Source organism: Mustela erminea, chromosome 18, assembly GCF_009829155.1.
Source record: "Mustela erminea isolate mMusErm1 chromosome 18, mMusErm1.Pri, whole genome shotgun sequence".
Lineage (NCBI taxonomy): Eukaryota > Metazoa > Chordata > Mammalia > Carnivora > Mustelidae > Mustela > Mustela erminea.
The window spans coordinates 4,684,702-4,700,760 of record NC_045631.1 but is presented as its reverse complement, the minus strand read 5'-3'; the positions used below and the strand labels follow the sequence as shown (position 1 = coordinate 4,700,760).

The 16,059-nt window shown below is 48.5% G+C and overlaps 2 protein-coding genes across 3 annotated transcripts in view; one reads left to right on the top strand and one right to left on the bottom strand.

The window, feature by feature from the left end:
* Positions 1-5,116: 5,116 nt before the first annotated feature.
* Positions 5,117-16,059, bottom strand: part of ADPRM (ADP-ribose/CDP-alcohol diphosphatase, manganese dependent) — a 25,438-nt gene continuing 14,495 nt past the window's right edge. The window contains exon 4 of the mRNA XM_032320918.1: positions 5,117-5,434. Within this exon, the coding sequence (XP_032176809.1) occupies positions 5,376-5,434 (59 nt within the window). The 3' untranslated portion in view covers positions 5,117-5,375. The remainder of the gene's footprint in view (positions 5,435-16,059) is intronic.
* Positions 6,961-16,059, top strand: part of TMEM220 (transmembrane protein 220) — an 11,253-nt gene continuing 2,154 nt past the window's right edge. The window contains exons 1-5 of one of the 2 annotated variants that reach the window (XM_032320922.1): positions 6,964-7,106; positions 7,699-7,728; positions 11,569-11,629; positions 13,533-13,656; positions 14,965-15,024. In XM_032320922.1, coding sequence (XP_032176813.1) covers positions 7,014-7,106; positions 7,699-7,728; positions 11,569-11,629; positions 13,533-13,656; positions 14,965-15,024 — 368 coding nt within the window. In that variant the 5' untranslated portion in view covers positions 6,964-7,013. Of the gene's footprint in view, positions 7,107-7,698; positions 7,729-11,568; positions 11,630-13,532; positions 13,657-14,964; positions 15,025-16,059 lie in introns of both variants that reach the window. The other variant, XM_032320923.1, reaches the window with a different exon arrangement.

The following is a 16,059-nucleotide window of genomic DNA, read 5'->3' as shown; positions in this document are numbered from 1 at the left end:
AAATGCTGATGGCTGGAGTTAGGTGTTGGCATTGAGCCAAAAAGTCTGCTAGCGTCAGTGGTGGACTTTCACAGGGAAGGAGGAGTTGGAAGTGTCCAGGAGAACATGGAGGTTTCTGCAGTGAGTGTTAGTGAATTGAATGGTGGCCCCCGAAAAGATCTGTCCCCGTCCTAACCCCTGGAAACTATGAATGTGACCTTATTTAGAAAAAGGGTCTTTCCAGATCTCTAGGTGAGATCATCCCAGATTACCCGGGGTGGGTGGGGGGGGCATACATCCAACAAGCCAGTCCATCTGTCTCTATATAAGAGAAAAAAGAATGAAGTCAGGGACCAAAGAAGGTGCTGTGAAGGGACAGTCATGTGACCACAAGGAGCCCCACCCCCCCAAAAGCTGAAAGAGGCAAGAAAGGAGTCTCCCCAGAGCCTTCAGAGGGGAGTGCATCCCTGCTGTCACCTTAATTTTGGACTTCTGGTCTCCAGATGGTGGGAGAATGCATTTCTGTGGGTTTAAGTCACCAGTTTGGTGATAACTACTAAGGCAACCCTTGGCAGCTAACCCTAAAGAGTCAAACTGAGTCTCGGGTGAAGAGGTCACCTGGGAGAGCCGGGGCCTGTAGAATGGGAGGGAGGGTTTAGATGAGGAAACGGCTGCTCTGTGGTGACTATAGGGTGCGAAGGACATCCAAGGGCAGAAGCCCGGCTCATTGTGAATTCTCAACATCTGACCGCTAGTATCATTATTATTTACTTTCATTGTGCCCTGGTGTTCGAAGAAGTGATTTCTCCCCTTGGACATACCTGATCTGCCCGGAATCTCAGAGTGGCAAACAATCTGAGTTTCTGCCAGGACACGGTGGAGCTCAGGTCTTCCCCTGCAACACTCCCCTTTGGACACCAGTATTTCCGGGTACAAAGTTCTGTTTGTACCTCTTCGCCTTGGGCTGAGCCCGGCTCCGCACCCTCCAAGAAAGTCTAGGGCACAACCAGGCAGGCGGAGCCAATGGAAACAGCTGGCCTGCCCCGCCCTCCTTCCCTTCTTCCTCCCACAGAACAGCCGCCAAGCCCTGTGGACTCCATTGGTAGCAGGAGTCCGCCATCTTGTGGACACCCACCGTCCTAACAGCCTGGTCCTAAATCAGGTCAGGATGAGAGAGAAGGGGGCTCCAAAGTCCCTTCACTTTTCTCACCTCCAAGTACAGCTTCATGGAACCAGCCTCCAAAGGCCAAGGGTTTGGGTGAAACCATCTTTCTGGTCGTTAAAAGAGCTAAGATGCAAGCACAACGGCATCGAAGCAAGCCATGAAAGACTGTCCCTTTGGCATCTGGTGGGTCTGCAGCAGGCTCTCCTTTAGGCCCCTGGCTCTCCAGTTAATGGGGCAGGAGCGGCTGTTTGGTGGTAGAGAGAGAGTGATGGGCTTACTCGCCTCTCCGCTTTCACAAACCTACAGGAGGCCTCTCTATGCCCCTGGAGAGGTCCAATTCTGAGTCACAGGTCAGACAAGCTGGGGTCTTTCTCAAGGACTGTACTTAAGAGCTGGCACATGTCTCACTGTCTTCATCCATTAAATGGGGATCATAACCCACTTGCCTGATTGATGTGTTGTTGGCATGAAATGGGTTCCTCTACACACGTGCTTAGAATATTGCCTAACCCTGCAGGCTCAGTACATGTTAACTATCACAGTCCACACACACACACACACATACACACACACACACCCCAAACCCAACCTTCCAGCAACTTCCTGGATGATGGCTACAAGGTCAAAATTAAGTCATGCTTTAAAGCAATAAGAGTAAAGTATAAGGAGAAGCAGGAGAAGCTAGGTTCCACCTGAAGAGGCACTGTCCCACGCCTTCTCCACCAGCACTCACCCTTCCCTCTCCAGGAAGCTTCTCGAAGCCCTTGGATAAAACCCGATCCCCCTTGTTGCAGACATCCCCATGGTGGTCCACGCTTACCCACAGTTCCCTGCTGGGGTCACATGCCTGTGTATGTGATTACTGTTCGGTCTTCCCATGCCACAGGGCAAGGACCATGTCTGTCCTGTGCACAGTCACAACCTTGGTTATCAGCAGAGTGTCTGACACATAGGAAGTCCTGAATAAATATTTAGTGACTGTGTGATGGGGAGCAGAGTGATGCACAGAAATACATGTGGAGGGTACACTGAGCTGTACATATTCCCCCTCTGGAGGTATAAGGGAACATCCAGGATTTCAAGGAACACTATTTGAGCCTAGCATCTTTCATTGTCAATCAGGATGATTAAGCCTTAAGGCTTTCACAACATGGTCTGAGTTTTGCTAACAGTAGAAACCAAGTCCTTTACGGAGACCAGATGGGTTTTGCAAAAGCAAATCAGTCCTCGTCACAGTGAGATGCATGTCTGATTTCAGAGAGCCTGGGAGGGAGCAGTCTTCATAGCTGGGAATAGGATCCTTTCCTTGTCCCATTCTAACCCCACCCCCTGCCAACAACAGGAGATTCCTGACACAGACTCGGCAGACTGGAGGGAAGGGTGGACATCCAGCGTGGTGGATGGAGAAAGGTGGATGGGACAGTCTCTGGCACAGGACAGGACTCCTGTTCCCTGTCATCTCAGTCCCCAACACGTCATCCAGGGAGCATCACCAACACCCACATTTAGGACACTCTGCAGAGCGAGGGTCCCCTCACTGATGAGGATCTGGCCGCAGACCCTGTCTCTCCCGCTCCATCCCACTCCAGAGTGGTTGACCCCCCTTGCAGGAATGATGAGGGGGACGGCTACAAGGTCAGCGAGTCTAGACAAGAGAATGGCGCTGTCAGGATCACACCTGAACACTCAGAAACCAACCGATGGTTGGCGCCGCACGTCATCTCCTTCTCTACTCTGTAGGCCGGGTGGGTGTGAGGCCGTTCTCTCTGGATCTAGAGCTCTGGAACCACAGCAACAGGAGGAACAGAGCTTGTGAATCGCCTCTTGGTCCACACCAGCCCCCACAAGGATGGCTTGAATGGGGAAGTGTGAGCGTCCACGGCCAGGGGAGAAAACCACCTCTCTGGCCTGGGCCGGGATGGGCGGTGCCTGCCCTTGCCCCCCGGGCAGACAGGACTCTGTGGATTTCCACAGCCACCAATTCCCCTCTGCTGACGCTCTTCTTTTAGATTTGTTTGAGCCTTCCCCAGCCCTCCTTCGCTCCCATGGCCGCGGAAGTGGGTTTACCAGTGTCTGCTTGGTCCCTTGGTGAATTCATAACCTCACTTGCAGAGAACAAGCAAGCCCCTCTATTTGCAAGCCCTCTGAGGACAGATCCCTGTCTGCTGCCCAGTCCCCTTCACTCGACACTGGGGGCTCTCGCTGATCTCACGACGCTGTCGCTGACCTGGTAGCTGGGGGCCAGCCTAGCAAGATGAAGGCCTTTGGAGCCGGTTCTGCAGAAGCCAGCGGAACAGGCCCCTGCGGCGGTGTGACACGGCAATTTAAAAGGATAGCTCTCTGGGAGACTGGATTCATTTAGACTTGTTTCTCATCACTTTTCAGACCAGGCCTTCTCTTCCTATCTTTGCAAAATTGGACTAAAGGATTTCAAGCATCAGCTTAACTACTGAATCATGATTTTGCAAGTCGCCATTTGGTGTCACGGGGGACAAAAACCCAACTCACACAGGTTTATACATAAAAGCGGGACTTCATTGGCTGACAAAACTGAAAGGTGGAGAGGCCGTTCCCAGCGACCCAAGGGGATGGTTCTGGAACCTCAAGGGATGGCATCAGGTACCCACCTGCCTTCTTCATCTCGGAGCTCAGATTCTTCTATGTCAGTATACCCTCAGGAAAGGCTTGCTTCTGGTAGCGTCGGCCCATAAGCCATCAGCCCATCATAATCAGCAGAAAAAGAAAGCCCTTCACTAATAGTCTAGCTAGGGTTACCAGTCTTTGCAAATACTGGGCACAGGCTTATACTAAAAAAACATTCCCTGTTGATCCGAAATGCAAATTCTGTACTTTGTCTGGCAACCTCAGTCCAGCACAGGTCCCAGGACCTGTCTGAACCACTTGGCCAGTTTGAACCACATACTATCCCAGACCCCAGTCACTGTGGTCAGGGGGATGGGTTACGCCAAGCGGCAGGCCAGGGTCACCTCCTTATCTTTGGAAAGGGGGCAGCATGGTCAGCCCTCTGAGTATCTATGCCCCAATAGCGGGAGGTGGATCCCTTCCCAAATAACTGGGATGCCAACCCTAGAAGAAGGGGAATGAAGCTGGTACAAGTGAAAAGAACCCATGTCCACATAGTGATCCGGAAGGTCCCAGACAACAGGGAAAAGTAAAAAACTCCACAGTGGCTTTATGGCACACCATTTTCACACCGTTCCTTCCTTGCCACGCACACTCCTATCTGGTTGGCCGAGCAGGTATTAGAATCCCTCCCTGCATGAGTTTGCTACGGCTGCCATGACAATGCACCACAGACTGGTGAGCCTAAACAACAGACAGCTATTTTCAGATTATAATTCTGGAGGCGGGAAGTCCACGGTCAAGGTGTCAACAGGGCGGCTTTCTTCCAAGGCCTCCCTCTTGGCTTTGCGGATGGCCATCTTCTCGCCGTGTCTTCACGTGGTCCTTCTGCTGTGTGTGTTGTGTGTCTGTGTCCTAATCTCCACTTCTTAGAAGGACACGGGTCATATCAGATTAGGACGCACCCTATTGGCCTCATTTTAACTTAATTACTTCTTTAAAGACCCTCACTCCCAGTGGAAGGTGAAATAAAATGGAGTCACTTATGGCAAGGGGTTTTATAAAGGGAGCCAGGGGACCATTAAGGAGGTGGGCATTACACACATTCTCACTGGGTAGAACTTAGGCACTGGGCCAGACCACAGATATCCCAAGGACTCTGCGTGAACACCTGCAGCGGGCTACAGTAACAGACTTTTGCTTAGTGATAGCCTTGGCAACCAATTATATCTCGCCAACATTTGCTTTCTGCCACCAATGCCAATCCAGATTCTTTGTAAATGACCTATGCAAGCATTTCCTTTTGTCTTTAGGAACCCAACTCCTATTCTCTCGTGAGACACAATTTGGGATGCTACCTAAAACTGTGCCCCCCAAATTGCAATTAGGGTCAAGACTTCAACGTAGGAATTGGCATGGGGATGCTACCTTCTCCTTCATTTATTACTATTTTTTTCCAGGTAAGGAATAGGGCAGTGAGGGTGGTCACGACTTGTCCCCAGTCCCAGGGCTGGCTGAGCAGTGGAACTCACTAAGAAGCCATGTCTTCTGACTGGCCTTTTTCCCCAACACGTAGCCAGCCCTCCACTGGCCTGCTTGATCTCTTCCAGAAAAACACTGGGCAAATCCACCCTCCTGGGCTTGGCACTCAGCACAGGGCCAGGGCCCAGCAGGTGATGTTCTTGAAATAAGCATTCCTTAGGAGGACTGAAACTGAAAAAAAAAAAAAATCCTTAAAGCATTTTAGGAGATTAGCTAAAAGGAGAGGAGGACAGGAGCACGTGCTCATGATTTGAAGTGATAAAGACTCCTTAGAACAGCAAAAATGATGAGGCCTATGGATGTGTAAATGAGCCTGGGGAAGACTAATCAGAGGATAAATTACAAAACAAAACAAAACAAAAAAAGACTGTAAAACAAGTAAGAGGGAGAACAGTGAATATTTCAGTGTCTTTTAGTTCATAAGAAATTCATGAGCAATGTGTGTGGAAATTTTGTTGCTTTTGGTAGTGGGAAAGAATTGTAAATATGTATAATATGTAAATACCTTTTATAATAAAAGCCCATGAAGATAAATGAGGCTGTCTGCAGAAAAGCTGTGAGCTGTGTAAGATGCCAGAATTAACCGTCATCACTAAGAAATTACCATAATGCTTACAGGGCACTGAAAGTTCTTCCCGCTCTGGAAAGATATGCATAAATACTAATCAGAAAATGCGCACAGACCCAGCGCCTCTTTCTTTCTCCACCCCGCTCTGGCTCTCCATCTCTCTCTCTCTCTTTCTCTCTCTCTCTCTCTTTTTTTTTTTTCAAGTGAGGAATGCAGTTTTGGTGACCAGGCAGCAGAGATGGACCTATAGAGTTCAAGTATGACCTCCTTCCGCCACCCATGACCTGCGCTGAAAGTGGACCCTAACCACCTCGAAGACCACCTCAAACTTTCTGACTCTTTTCCAGCTTATCTCTCAACTGGGGCAAAAGACCCTGCTGGCAAAGCACCCCCTGATGGGAACCAGACCTCCCCTTCAACCAGTAAGGATTTCCCCGCAGCCAGCAAGACCCCACCCATGACTGACCCCAAGACAGTGACACACCCGACCTGCACGCCCACCTGCACCGCCAGCAGAGCGCACACACGCATCCCTGTCCCTCATTTTCCTCATGGAAATCTGGAAGTATTTTCAGCACTTTGGAGACAGTCTTTGAGCAGCCGTCTGCGTTCTTCCCTGGTATCCGCCTCCCTGAAATAAATTCCTTTCTTGTTTCCCCACCACTCCTCTCCCTGCCTGCGGAGTTTGTCAGCGGAGCAGTGACCAGATCTGGTCTGTTTGGGGCGCGCGGAGCCAGGTGCTCTGCGCCTCTAGGCACTGCAATCTTGGCCAAGCCATCCAATCGCTCTGGGACCCGCTTCCCTCATCTGTGAAATGGGGACACCACGCCTTCCTTCCTCACGTTTTGGGGAGAACCTAACAGAACTAGTAAGGCTCTAGTAGTGCCACCTCCTTATCCGGCGAGCGGCAGCCAGCGGCCACTCAGCACCTGGGGATCAGAGAAAACGGCGCAGGACAGGTCGGTCCCAGGGGAAGCAAAGAGCACTGCGGGTGGGCCCAGTCCCCGCCCAGCCCCCGCCCCTACGCCACGCCCCGCTCAGGGCCTTGTCCCGCCCAATCCACCCGCCTCCAAGCCATCGCCACGCCCGGTCCCCGCCCCACGCACCTCCCCCCACCCCCCTGCTCTGCGCCGATGCCTCGCCCGCGCCAAGCCCCACCCCGAGCTGGCGGAGCCCATGGCGCCTACGACGGGCCGCTGGGCCCCGGTCCTGTGGCGGGCCTGCAACTGGCTCATGGCCGCGTTCTTCGCGCTGGCGGCTTTGGTGCAGGTCAGCGCCCCGGCCCCGGGAGGCAGGAGGTGGGAGGCGGGCGAGGGGCTCCGCGGCCTCTGCAGGACGCGGGACTAAGAGCTCCGCCCCCGGCCTGGTGCGCTGTGTAGACTTATGGGGCGGGCAGTGTACACCGACAGAGATTGGGGATTACGTCCCGGGGCCCCTACCCAGTTCCCTCCCCGAGAGGCAGGCGTGTCCACGTGACAGCCCGACCCCTCTGCCGTGCCACGTGCTGGGAGCCAGAGGAGCCTGGGATGGGACCCAGCGTGGTTCCGGCGAAGGCGAGGAAGCAGACAGAACCCGCTGTGGGACCCCCTTCATAGGAGCTGTCTTTGTTCCTTAAGACTGGAGGCCCGTACTGTACTTCGGTCAGCCTGTGCAGTTCTGTGCCCAGTCGTGTGTGTGCTCAGCCAGAGCCCCCTCAACCGCTGTGACCTGCCAGACTAGGTCTTAGTCCCATTTTGTACCCTCGCTGCCTAGTGCAGCGTCTGGCACAAAACACATCGCTGCGGTGGATCCCAGAGCAGGCCAAAGGGAGGGCGGGAGCACCACAGAATGACTGCTAATGCCGCATGTTTTGGCGTTCCAGGTCAATGATCCCGATGCAGAACTGTGGATGGTGAGTATAAGCTGCTTTCCAACGTTTCCAGGAAATGCGCAAGGACACAAAACACGGTTTTCTCTATTTGTTCAGCCTCCCTGCCTTATATACCTAAAAACTTAGAAACCAAATCATTTCCCTAAAATATCAGGGGAGAGGAATCAGAGTGGTGGGTAAGGTAAGGAGTGTGAGCATTCAGAATTTTCCAGAGACATTAGGGGCATTTCAGCAGTACTCCCTTTGAATAAAAATGGGCCAAACAACGACACATTTCTGAAGACACACAGTAGACCTCCGAAGGTCAACTGAGCCCTTCCTCATGAGTTTCTACCCAGAAACTCCTACAAACATTCGACCATAAAAATGGTAGGCTTAGGGTGTGCGGTTCTTGTAATTCAGTGAGTTATGTTTATAAAAAGTAATTAAAGCCCATAAAATCTACAGAATACATTTAACCAATGTTCTTGGTTGAGTTATTTGGAGAAGAGGGAGATCATTCCACACATTTTCTGAAATGTGTGGATTTTGTCTGGTTTCTTTCAAAACAGATACATAAGACTGTGTGGGATCACCAATGAGATGATTTTCGGCTTTGGAATAATATTGACGATACAGATTAGCAACAAATGAAAGCATTTGGATCTGTAATGTAAAGTTCTGGTCAGTGTTTTTAGTGCAGTAGAACTCATTCCGACATTGCTTCTTGTCCAGACTCACATGCCCTTGCACTGAATCAAATTGCCTATTCCTCAGCACTCTGGTCTATATCCTGGGTTCCAAATGTTATTTCCCTGCAGACAAGTCTCCAATACCCAGCTTAATGTTGAATTTCCAACACTGACTTCTCGAACACACCAAGGTCCTACAGCATCTTTCCCTCCTAAACCGCCACCTCCTCCTGACTCAGTCATTTCTGTCAACAGCAGAATCATCCCCAGGGTCATCCTCGTTCCAGACCACAGGCATCCCTAACGTCTCTTGGTTCCTTATTACCACCTTAGAGATCCTTTTAAAAAATAAAATGAAGAACAAAGCAATCCAGCAAAGTCCAGTCTAGGTCTAGCTACTTATCTGTGAGGTACGCGTGTACTTGATCTCCCACTCCATGCTCAGGTGTCACAGCATGAATAATAATAGACACTGTGTCCCCACAGACATCCTCCCTCCTCACCAGTTTAACCCTCTGTCACCTCCCACATGGACTTCTGTAGTAGCTTCCTAATTCTTGGAGCTGCCTCTTTCCAGAATGGTCTTGGAAGCCCAATCCACCTATAATACTGTGTCTTGCCCCTAGAATTCCTGTATGTCATACCCACACTTTGAAGTCTGTCTCAAATGCTCTGTCCCTCAAAAAGTCCCTCTACCTCTGTACCATAGGTTCCAACCGTCCTTCCTTTGAACCTTCTAATGCTAACACATTCTATTGTGTATTTGATTTGGTTCTGCACACTCCAGCTCCTTGGAGAACAGGGACCACTTCTTCTTGGTGGTACTTAGGCAACCTAACACTGAGCCTCCCTAGGGCAGCCCTTCTGTATTGACTCTTGAATGAAAGCATGCACATATGAGCCAGTAGAATGTCATGGGGCTTGGGGACTTGAGCCATGCCTGACTCATTTTCATGTCCCCTACTTCCATCTTGCTCATGAAGAATGCCTGTATCAGGATGCATATGGGAGCAAAATACAGAAAATCTGACTAGCATCAGGTTAGAATAGAGTCACTTAACAAGAAGTCCAAAGACAGCTGCTTAATGCTGACATCATCAAAGACTTGGGCTTCCTGGGTTTCTTCTCTGCCACATCCAGTGTGTGAGTGATATATCCCCTCATGTCTAAAGAATGGCTGCTGCAGCTCCATACATCATGTCCAGACAAGAGCATCCCAAGTAGGAAGGAACAGGACAGGAGCAAAACGGTTTTTCCTCCTGAGCTTTCTCCCCTTTTATCAGGGCGGAAATGTTACCCAAAAAAGGCCTTCAGACAGTGTGTGCGTACCAATATGGTTTATGGTCTAGGACCCATCCTGCTTGGTCAGTGTCCACATATTGGCTGTTAAAATGTTCTGAATATCAGCCTTGCCCCTGTAAGACTTCTTATATTTCATGGCCAGAGCATGATCACCCCTAGCTGAAGACACTGGGAAAAAAATATTGGCTTTTTCAGTTTTTATAATGGCAGGTAGACAAAGGAGAGAGACGTTAAGAATGAATGCCATGGCGGGGGTGCCTGCCTGCCTCAGTGGGTAGAGCCTGTGACTCTTGATCTCAGGGTATGAGTCTGAGCCCCAGGTTGGGTGTAGAGATGACTTAATAAAGTCTTGGGATGCCTGGTGGCTTAGTCAGTTAAGCATCTACCTTAGGCCCCTACATCATGAACCCAGGATCCTGGGATCGATCCCCCCATCAGACTCCTTGCTCAGCAGGGACCTGCTTGTCCCTTGTCCACACTGCCTGTCATTCCCCCTGCTTGTGCACACCCTCTCACACTTGCTCTCTCTCACAAATAAAATCTTAAAAATTAAAACAAAATCTTTACAAACAAAACAACAACTACAAAACAAATGCCATTGTACTCAAGAACTATATAGTGAATGAAATATTGTAAAATGATACCTGGGTTTAAAAAAAATACACCAACATAAAAATAAAAGATCATGATAAGTGGGTTCTACTGAGTTCATTATTGAATATGTTGTGTATTATTTTACCTTATATACTAGAAACCATTATTTTCAGTCTCTTGGTCCTCAAAAAAATTTATCTTATTTGAGATAGAGAAAAGCATTTAGGGATTAACATGGCACAACTCCCATGAGAAACCACTGTTTAGTTCAAAGGGTTATTTTGTTCATGTGGTTATAACATAAAAGATTTAAGAAAGTCTCAGATCCCTTAATCTGCTAATGACAGATATCTGATACATTTGAGTACACACTTTTAAAAATCTCTGCCAAACCTTTCTTACAGAGAGCACAGTTAAATGTTGTATGGTGTGTGTGTAACTTCTCTCTCTCTCTTTTTCTCTCTCTCCCTCCTCTTTCTCAGTGGCTAGTCATGTAGGTTTTCATTAGGAGAAAACTACCCCCTTCCTGCTCCAGCTGTGGCCCTCAGAACAACGGCAGCAGCGCCCCGTGGGAGCTTGTTAGAAAAGCAGAATTTGGGCCTTACCCCAGACCTCTAGAATCAGATCTACATTTTGGGGGTATAGCTCAGTGGAAGAGCATTTGACTGCAGATCTACATTTTAACAAGGTTTCCAGGCAATTCACATACATACTGAACTTTGGGAAGCCCTTGTCTTACCCCTCAGTAGCATGAACGCCTTCCTGTAAGAGATGACCAGACTTAGCAAATGTCAGTCCTGGCCCTCATTAGGGATGGAGCAGGAAAGATGGACACAGCATCTGTAATCCAGAAGCCCTCTCCCCGGGATCCAGACAGACATGTTTCTGGAGTGAAAACCAATCATGTAACGTGTGTAGCTCTGACAATTCCCAAATAAGGGAAGACATCATATGTGCGTGTCACCGTGGATACAGTGAAGCGACTGCGTTTCTTGGAAACCCACCACGTCTCTTACTCTGTTTGCTCTCGACCCACAACATGCTCGCCACAGCAGGTCTGGCTGGAGCCCATCTGCCGAGCATGAGGCTTGAAAACGGCCTCCACAGGGCCCGTCTTCCCAACTCCAAAACAGCTTGTTGGCAGTTCCAGAATGAAGAGCCCAATCTAATCTAATGCAGACACTGTCGGTCAGTGAGTCTGGGGTCTCACCATCATTCTGGGCTTCCTGGATCCCTCTGCACACCCCCCAGATCGGGCATACTTCTAACCCGTCGTCTCCCTCTTCGCTAACAGGTGGTGTACATGATACCCGCGCTGCTGAGCCTGCTTGTGGGACTTAATCCTCTTGTCACGGGTATGGACCCTGGATTCTGCACGGACACCGAGCAAATCCAATTTCTGACAATAAGGACAGAGTCCGGGAGCAAAACGGGGCCCTCCAGGTCTCCTCATTGCTGATACCAAGAGGCACTAATCCTATATTTAGATCACCCTCACCCATCTTCAGGCAAACTTCACAAGGACCTGTCACACCAAGACAGCCTTTTTAGCAGCTCAGAACCTGAGATCACTTGTGCTGGAGTGGAGCGGGGGTTTTGCAGTGTAGCCCACGAGAGAGAAGGGCTCTGGTCACCACGCTGATTTCTCACGCTAAGGGAAAATCAGCAGCAGAGCGCAGACCATGTGTCTCTCTAGTCAGTGGCCATCAGGGTCCAATACCACTCCCAGGGACCACTTTCTTATTTTGAATCCATTCAATACGTGCGTATATGGCCTGCTACTTACTTAGAAAAGCAGTTTATAATGTCCATCACAAATGTCTAGGTTTTTCATTCGTCCCTTTGCTCTCCCTAACCTCCCTCTGTACCGTCATAGTACATACAGTGATTTACTGCATGCTTTTGTGTGTGTTTCCCCTGCGAGGCTGTAAGCCTCTTAAAAGGGGGTCCATGTCTAGCCCATCTTTGCCCAAGCCTTGCTGAAATACAGCCAGGAAGATGGTAGGTACTTAATGCTTGTTGAACGTGAATGAACGGCTATAAGAGGCTTTATCACATATTTTCCTGCTCCTTGGAATGAATATATTTATCTCCATCCATCCATCCATCCATCCCAGGTGGGTGTACAGGTTTAAAAAAAAATTGCTTAAAATAGCTGGTATGTACTACCTACAGGCTGCCTACCTCAACGCTGGGCGAAACATAGTGGCTTTAATTTTAACAGTCCTAACTAAGAACTCTCAACAAACCTTAAGTTGGACAGTTTTATACCATAAAATGGTGTTTTATAACCCAAAAAAGTACATTTTACACTGTGTGCTAATATTTTCTTATTACTAGGGACTGTCAGTCCTGACAGGTTACTCTCCGCTGTCAGGAAAAGAGCACCCTGGCCAGTGGGGCTGTCAGAGTTCTCAGGGCCTTAGAGGAAAGACCAGTGATTCCCAGCTGGGTGGGGAAAACTCCTGTCCCCTGGATGCACGGGCTTAGTTCGGGCTCCGTTAGTTGCAGGCAAGGAAAAAACTCAAATGGGCTGTGAGCTACAAAGGAGATGTACTGGGACACTTGAGGGAGAAAGTCAGCGGTGCTGGCTTCACATGCTGCTGGTGGCTCAGAACTTGAACTTCCCTGCACCTCGCAGCCCTGCCATGTGCTGCTCTGACTTCAGCCCCAGGCCCCTAGATGGTAGCCTGGCAGCAACAACACTTCTGAGTGACACTCCATCCAACAGAAGATAGAAAATGCTCCCTAGATGTCTAAGCAAAAGTCTCAGAACTGAGCTGTGGGCCCTGATTTGTCATCTGCTCATTTGGAGCCAGATCACGCTTGCCACAGGAATGAAATGCATTGGCTGATCAAGCTAAGGTTCAAAGGTCGGGGACACGTGACCTGGGTGTGTGGGAAGGGTGGATCCCCAAAGAAAATAAAAGGTAGTCGTCACAGAAAGGGGACACATTGGGCAACCAAAACACTAAACGTTCACCTAAGTTTATTGCTACTGCTTTAAACTCTGTCATGTCCCTCAACACAAAACTTAAAGAAACCTAGCTTTTTTTAAGGAGGCTCTATACCCAGCATAGGGCTTGAACTCATGACCCAGAGATCAAGAGTCGCACGCTCTGCTGACCCAGCCAGATGCCACCCCAGCTTTTTCTGAAGGTTTACCTGAAAGCAGACTATGGCAGAGCAGGTACAAAGAGATCGTTTTTCTCTGGAATGTGATTCCAGGATTAACAGCTCCAGAATCTCTGTTTTTAGGCAATTTTATTTGGAAGAGTATCTCCGCGATACACATATTCTTTTGTATCACGTGGGCTGTCGGCTTGGTGGGCCATCTCTGGCTTCACTCCCAACAGAGCATCTTGCATGAGGAAGAAGGCAGGTGAGCCGTGACTTTTGCTCCTTGGAAGGGGTGGGGTAGAAGGGAGAAATCCATTCCTCTGTAACCCCTTATCCACACCACGATGACTCAGCTCCCCCAACTGCACTGTGAGGATCAGGGGAGGTATTACCTTCTTGATAAGCTGAAGAAGCAGGAAATGAACCAGGATTCACACCCAGCACCGTGTACCACGTTCTGCAACCACAGCCAGAGGCAAGTCAGCACGCACGTTATGTTACTATCTGGCAGTTGACCTTAGCTCCCTTACAATAAACGAGCAAGGACGCCATACAGTAATACTCCATCCAGTCTCATGAGGTGAAAGCTGTCAGCACTCTGATTTAGTTGTGGTTCCGGCCAAAATCTCTACAAGTGTGATCAGCCAAATCAGAGGTCAGTATGTTAAGTCCACCTCTGTCAGCCTTGCCCTGCCACGTCCCATGCCATCTCCTCCTTTGTCAAGGCCATGTGTTCATCACCTCTTTGCTCCTGACTCCCTGGCCTCACACATAGCCCCTTGTCCTTCCTGCCCATCCTACTGCTAACACTGAGATCTAGAGATGTGGAAGGTAATCAGCCCTGGTGAAGTGTTACTTTGTTACAGGCCCGAAACCTTGGGAAACTGGAGAGCAAATCAGGTTGGATCTGCCCATGGGACCATCAACCCAATGGGCTGAATCACCTCTACCACCTTGAGGCCCACGAGTTACAGTGGTACCAGGGCCAAATAGGACTTTTCTACTCTGTGTAAAAGGTGTGTGCTTTTAACACACACTTCTAGAAGCATAGACCCACCCCAAAATCATTAGCCTGACTCATCTTACAAATCATTCCTGTCCCCTAAGATGTGATCCAGTCTTTTGCAGCAGGCGCTCCATTATTTATGGATCTGAGCTCATCCTGACCAACACAGAACACTCTAAAACAATGTAAAATTGATGCCTGATAAATCTGGGATAGTTTTATTGGTTGTACTATACTCCTCCCAGTGACCTGAAATAAGTGATTTATTTGTGTTTTCATTTTGTTGGTTTTTTGTTGTTGTTGTTCACTTAGAAGTTGGGGCAAAAGGATGGCATTCACATCTGTCTCATAAGATGAAACTTATTTTCATATAAGCCTTTAAAGTATCTGAAAAAAAAGGTAATTTTTGAGTCATAGCCAGACTTGAGAATATTCTGTAGATACTGTGTATCTTGAGGGAAGTCTTCCAATAACCAGCAGAAGCTAGTGGTCATGGAGAGAATGGGAGGATAGGCATCTCACTCATAGCTACTCCAAAAATCTGAACTGTGTGCTATTTTACAGGGAGCTGTTAGGTCTGCTGATTGTCACAGTGTGGATGGGCCTGTGTCACAGTTCATCCAAGTAAGTTTTCAACTTAATAGCTAAAATCAGATGTCTTCAAGGTTGGTCAGGTCAGACAGGCAAGTCAAAAGGTAGCCTAACTGGAGAATTATACCTAATATTTAAGGGAAAAATAATGCCAACCTTTAACAAACACCTCCAGAGAACAGAAGAAGAAGAAACACTTTATAATTCATGTTATAAGAACAGAATAATCTTGGGTGCCTGGGTGGCTCAGTTGGTTGGACGACTGCCTTCAGCTCAGGTCATGATCCTGGAGCCCCGGGATCGAGTCCCGCATCGGGCTCCCAGCTCCATGGGGAGTCTGCTTCTCCCTCTGACCTTCTCCTTGTTCACGCTCTCTCTCACTGTCTATCAAATAAATAAATAAAATCTTTAAAAAAAAAAGAAAAAAGAAAAAAAGAACAGAATAATCTTGATACTAAGACTTGACAGGAACATTTTAAAAGGGGGAGGGAAAGCAAAGAAATTATGAGGCAGTCTCACTTATGACTCAAGATTGAAAAATCCTAAACAAAGCATTAGGGAATCAAATCCAGCAATATATAACCCAACCACCAAGTTTATTCTAGGAACACAGTTTAACATTCAAAAACCAACCAGTGTTTTCTACTACATTAACAGAAAATAATAAACTATCAGGAATAAACTAACAGGAAAAAATAAACTATCTTCTCAATCTATTAAGAAAGAGCGTTTGGTAAGATTCATCATCTGTTCATAAGAGCTGTTAGCAGGTGTAGAAAGGAACTGAACCTGGGACATGGTGTCAGCACCAAAGCCTGAGACTCAGTGGTGAGCAGCTGAAAACTTTCCTTCTGAGATTAGGATCAAGAAAGGGTTAGCCCCCACTGCCACTTCTGCTCCACACTGCTCTAGCTACGATGGTAGCCAGTCCAATAAGGCAAGAAAAACAAATAAGAGGCACAACAACTGGAAAAGAAACATGTTCATTATCCAAGGCTGACATGATTGCATATGCCAAAAAATCAAACAGGGTCTAAAAAGTTACAGAGTGAGTGAGTTTAGCACGAT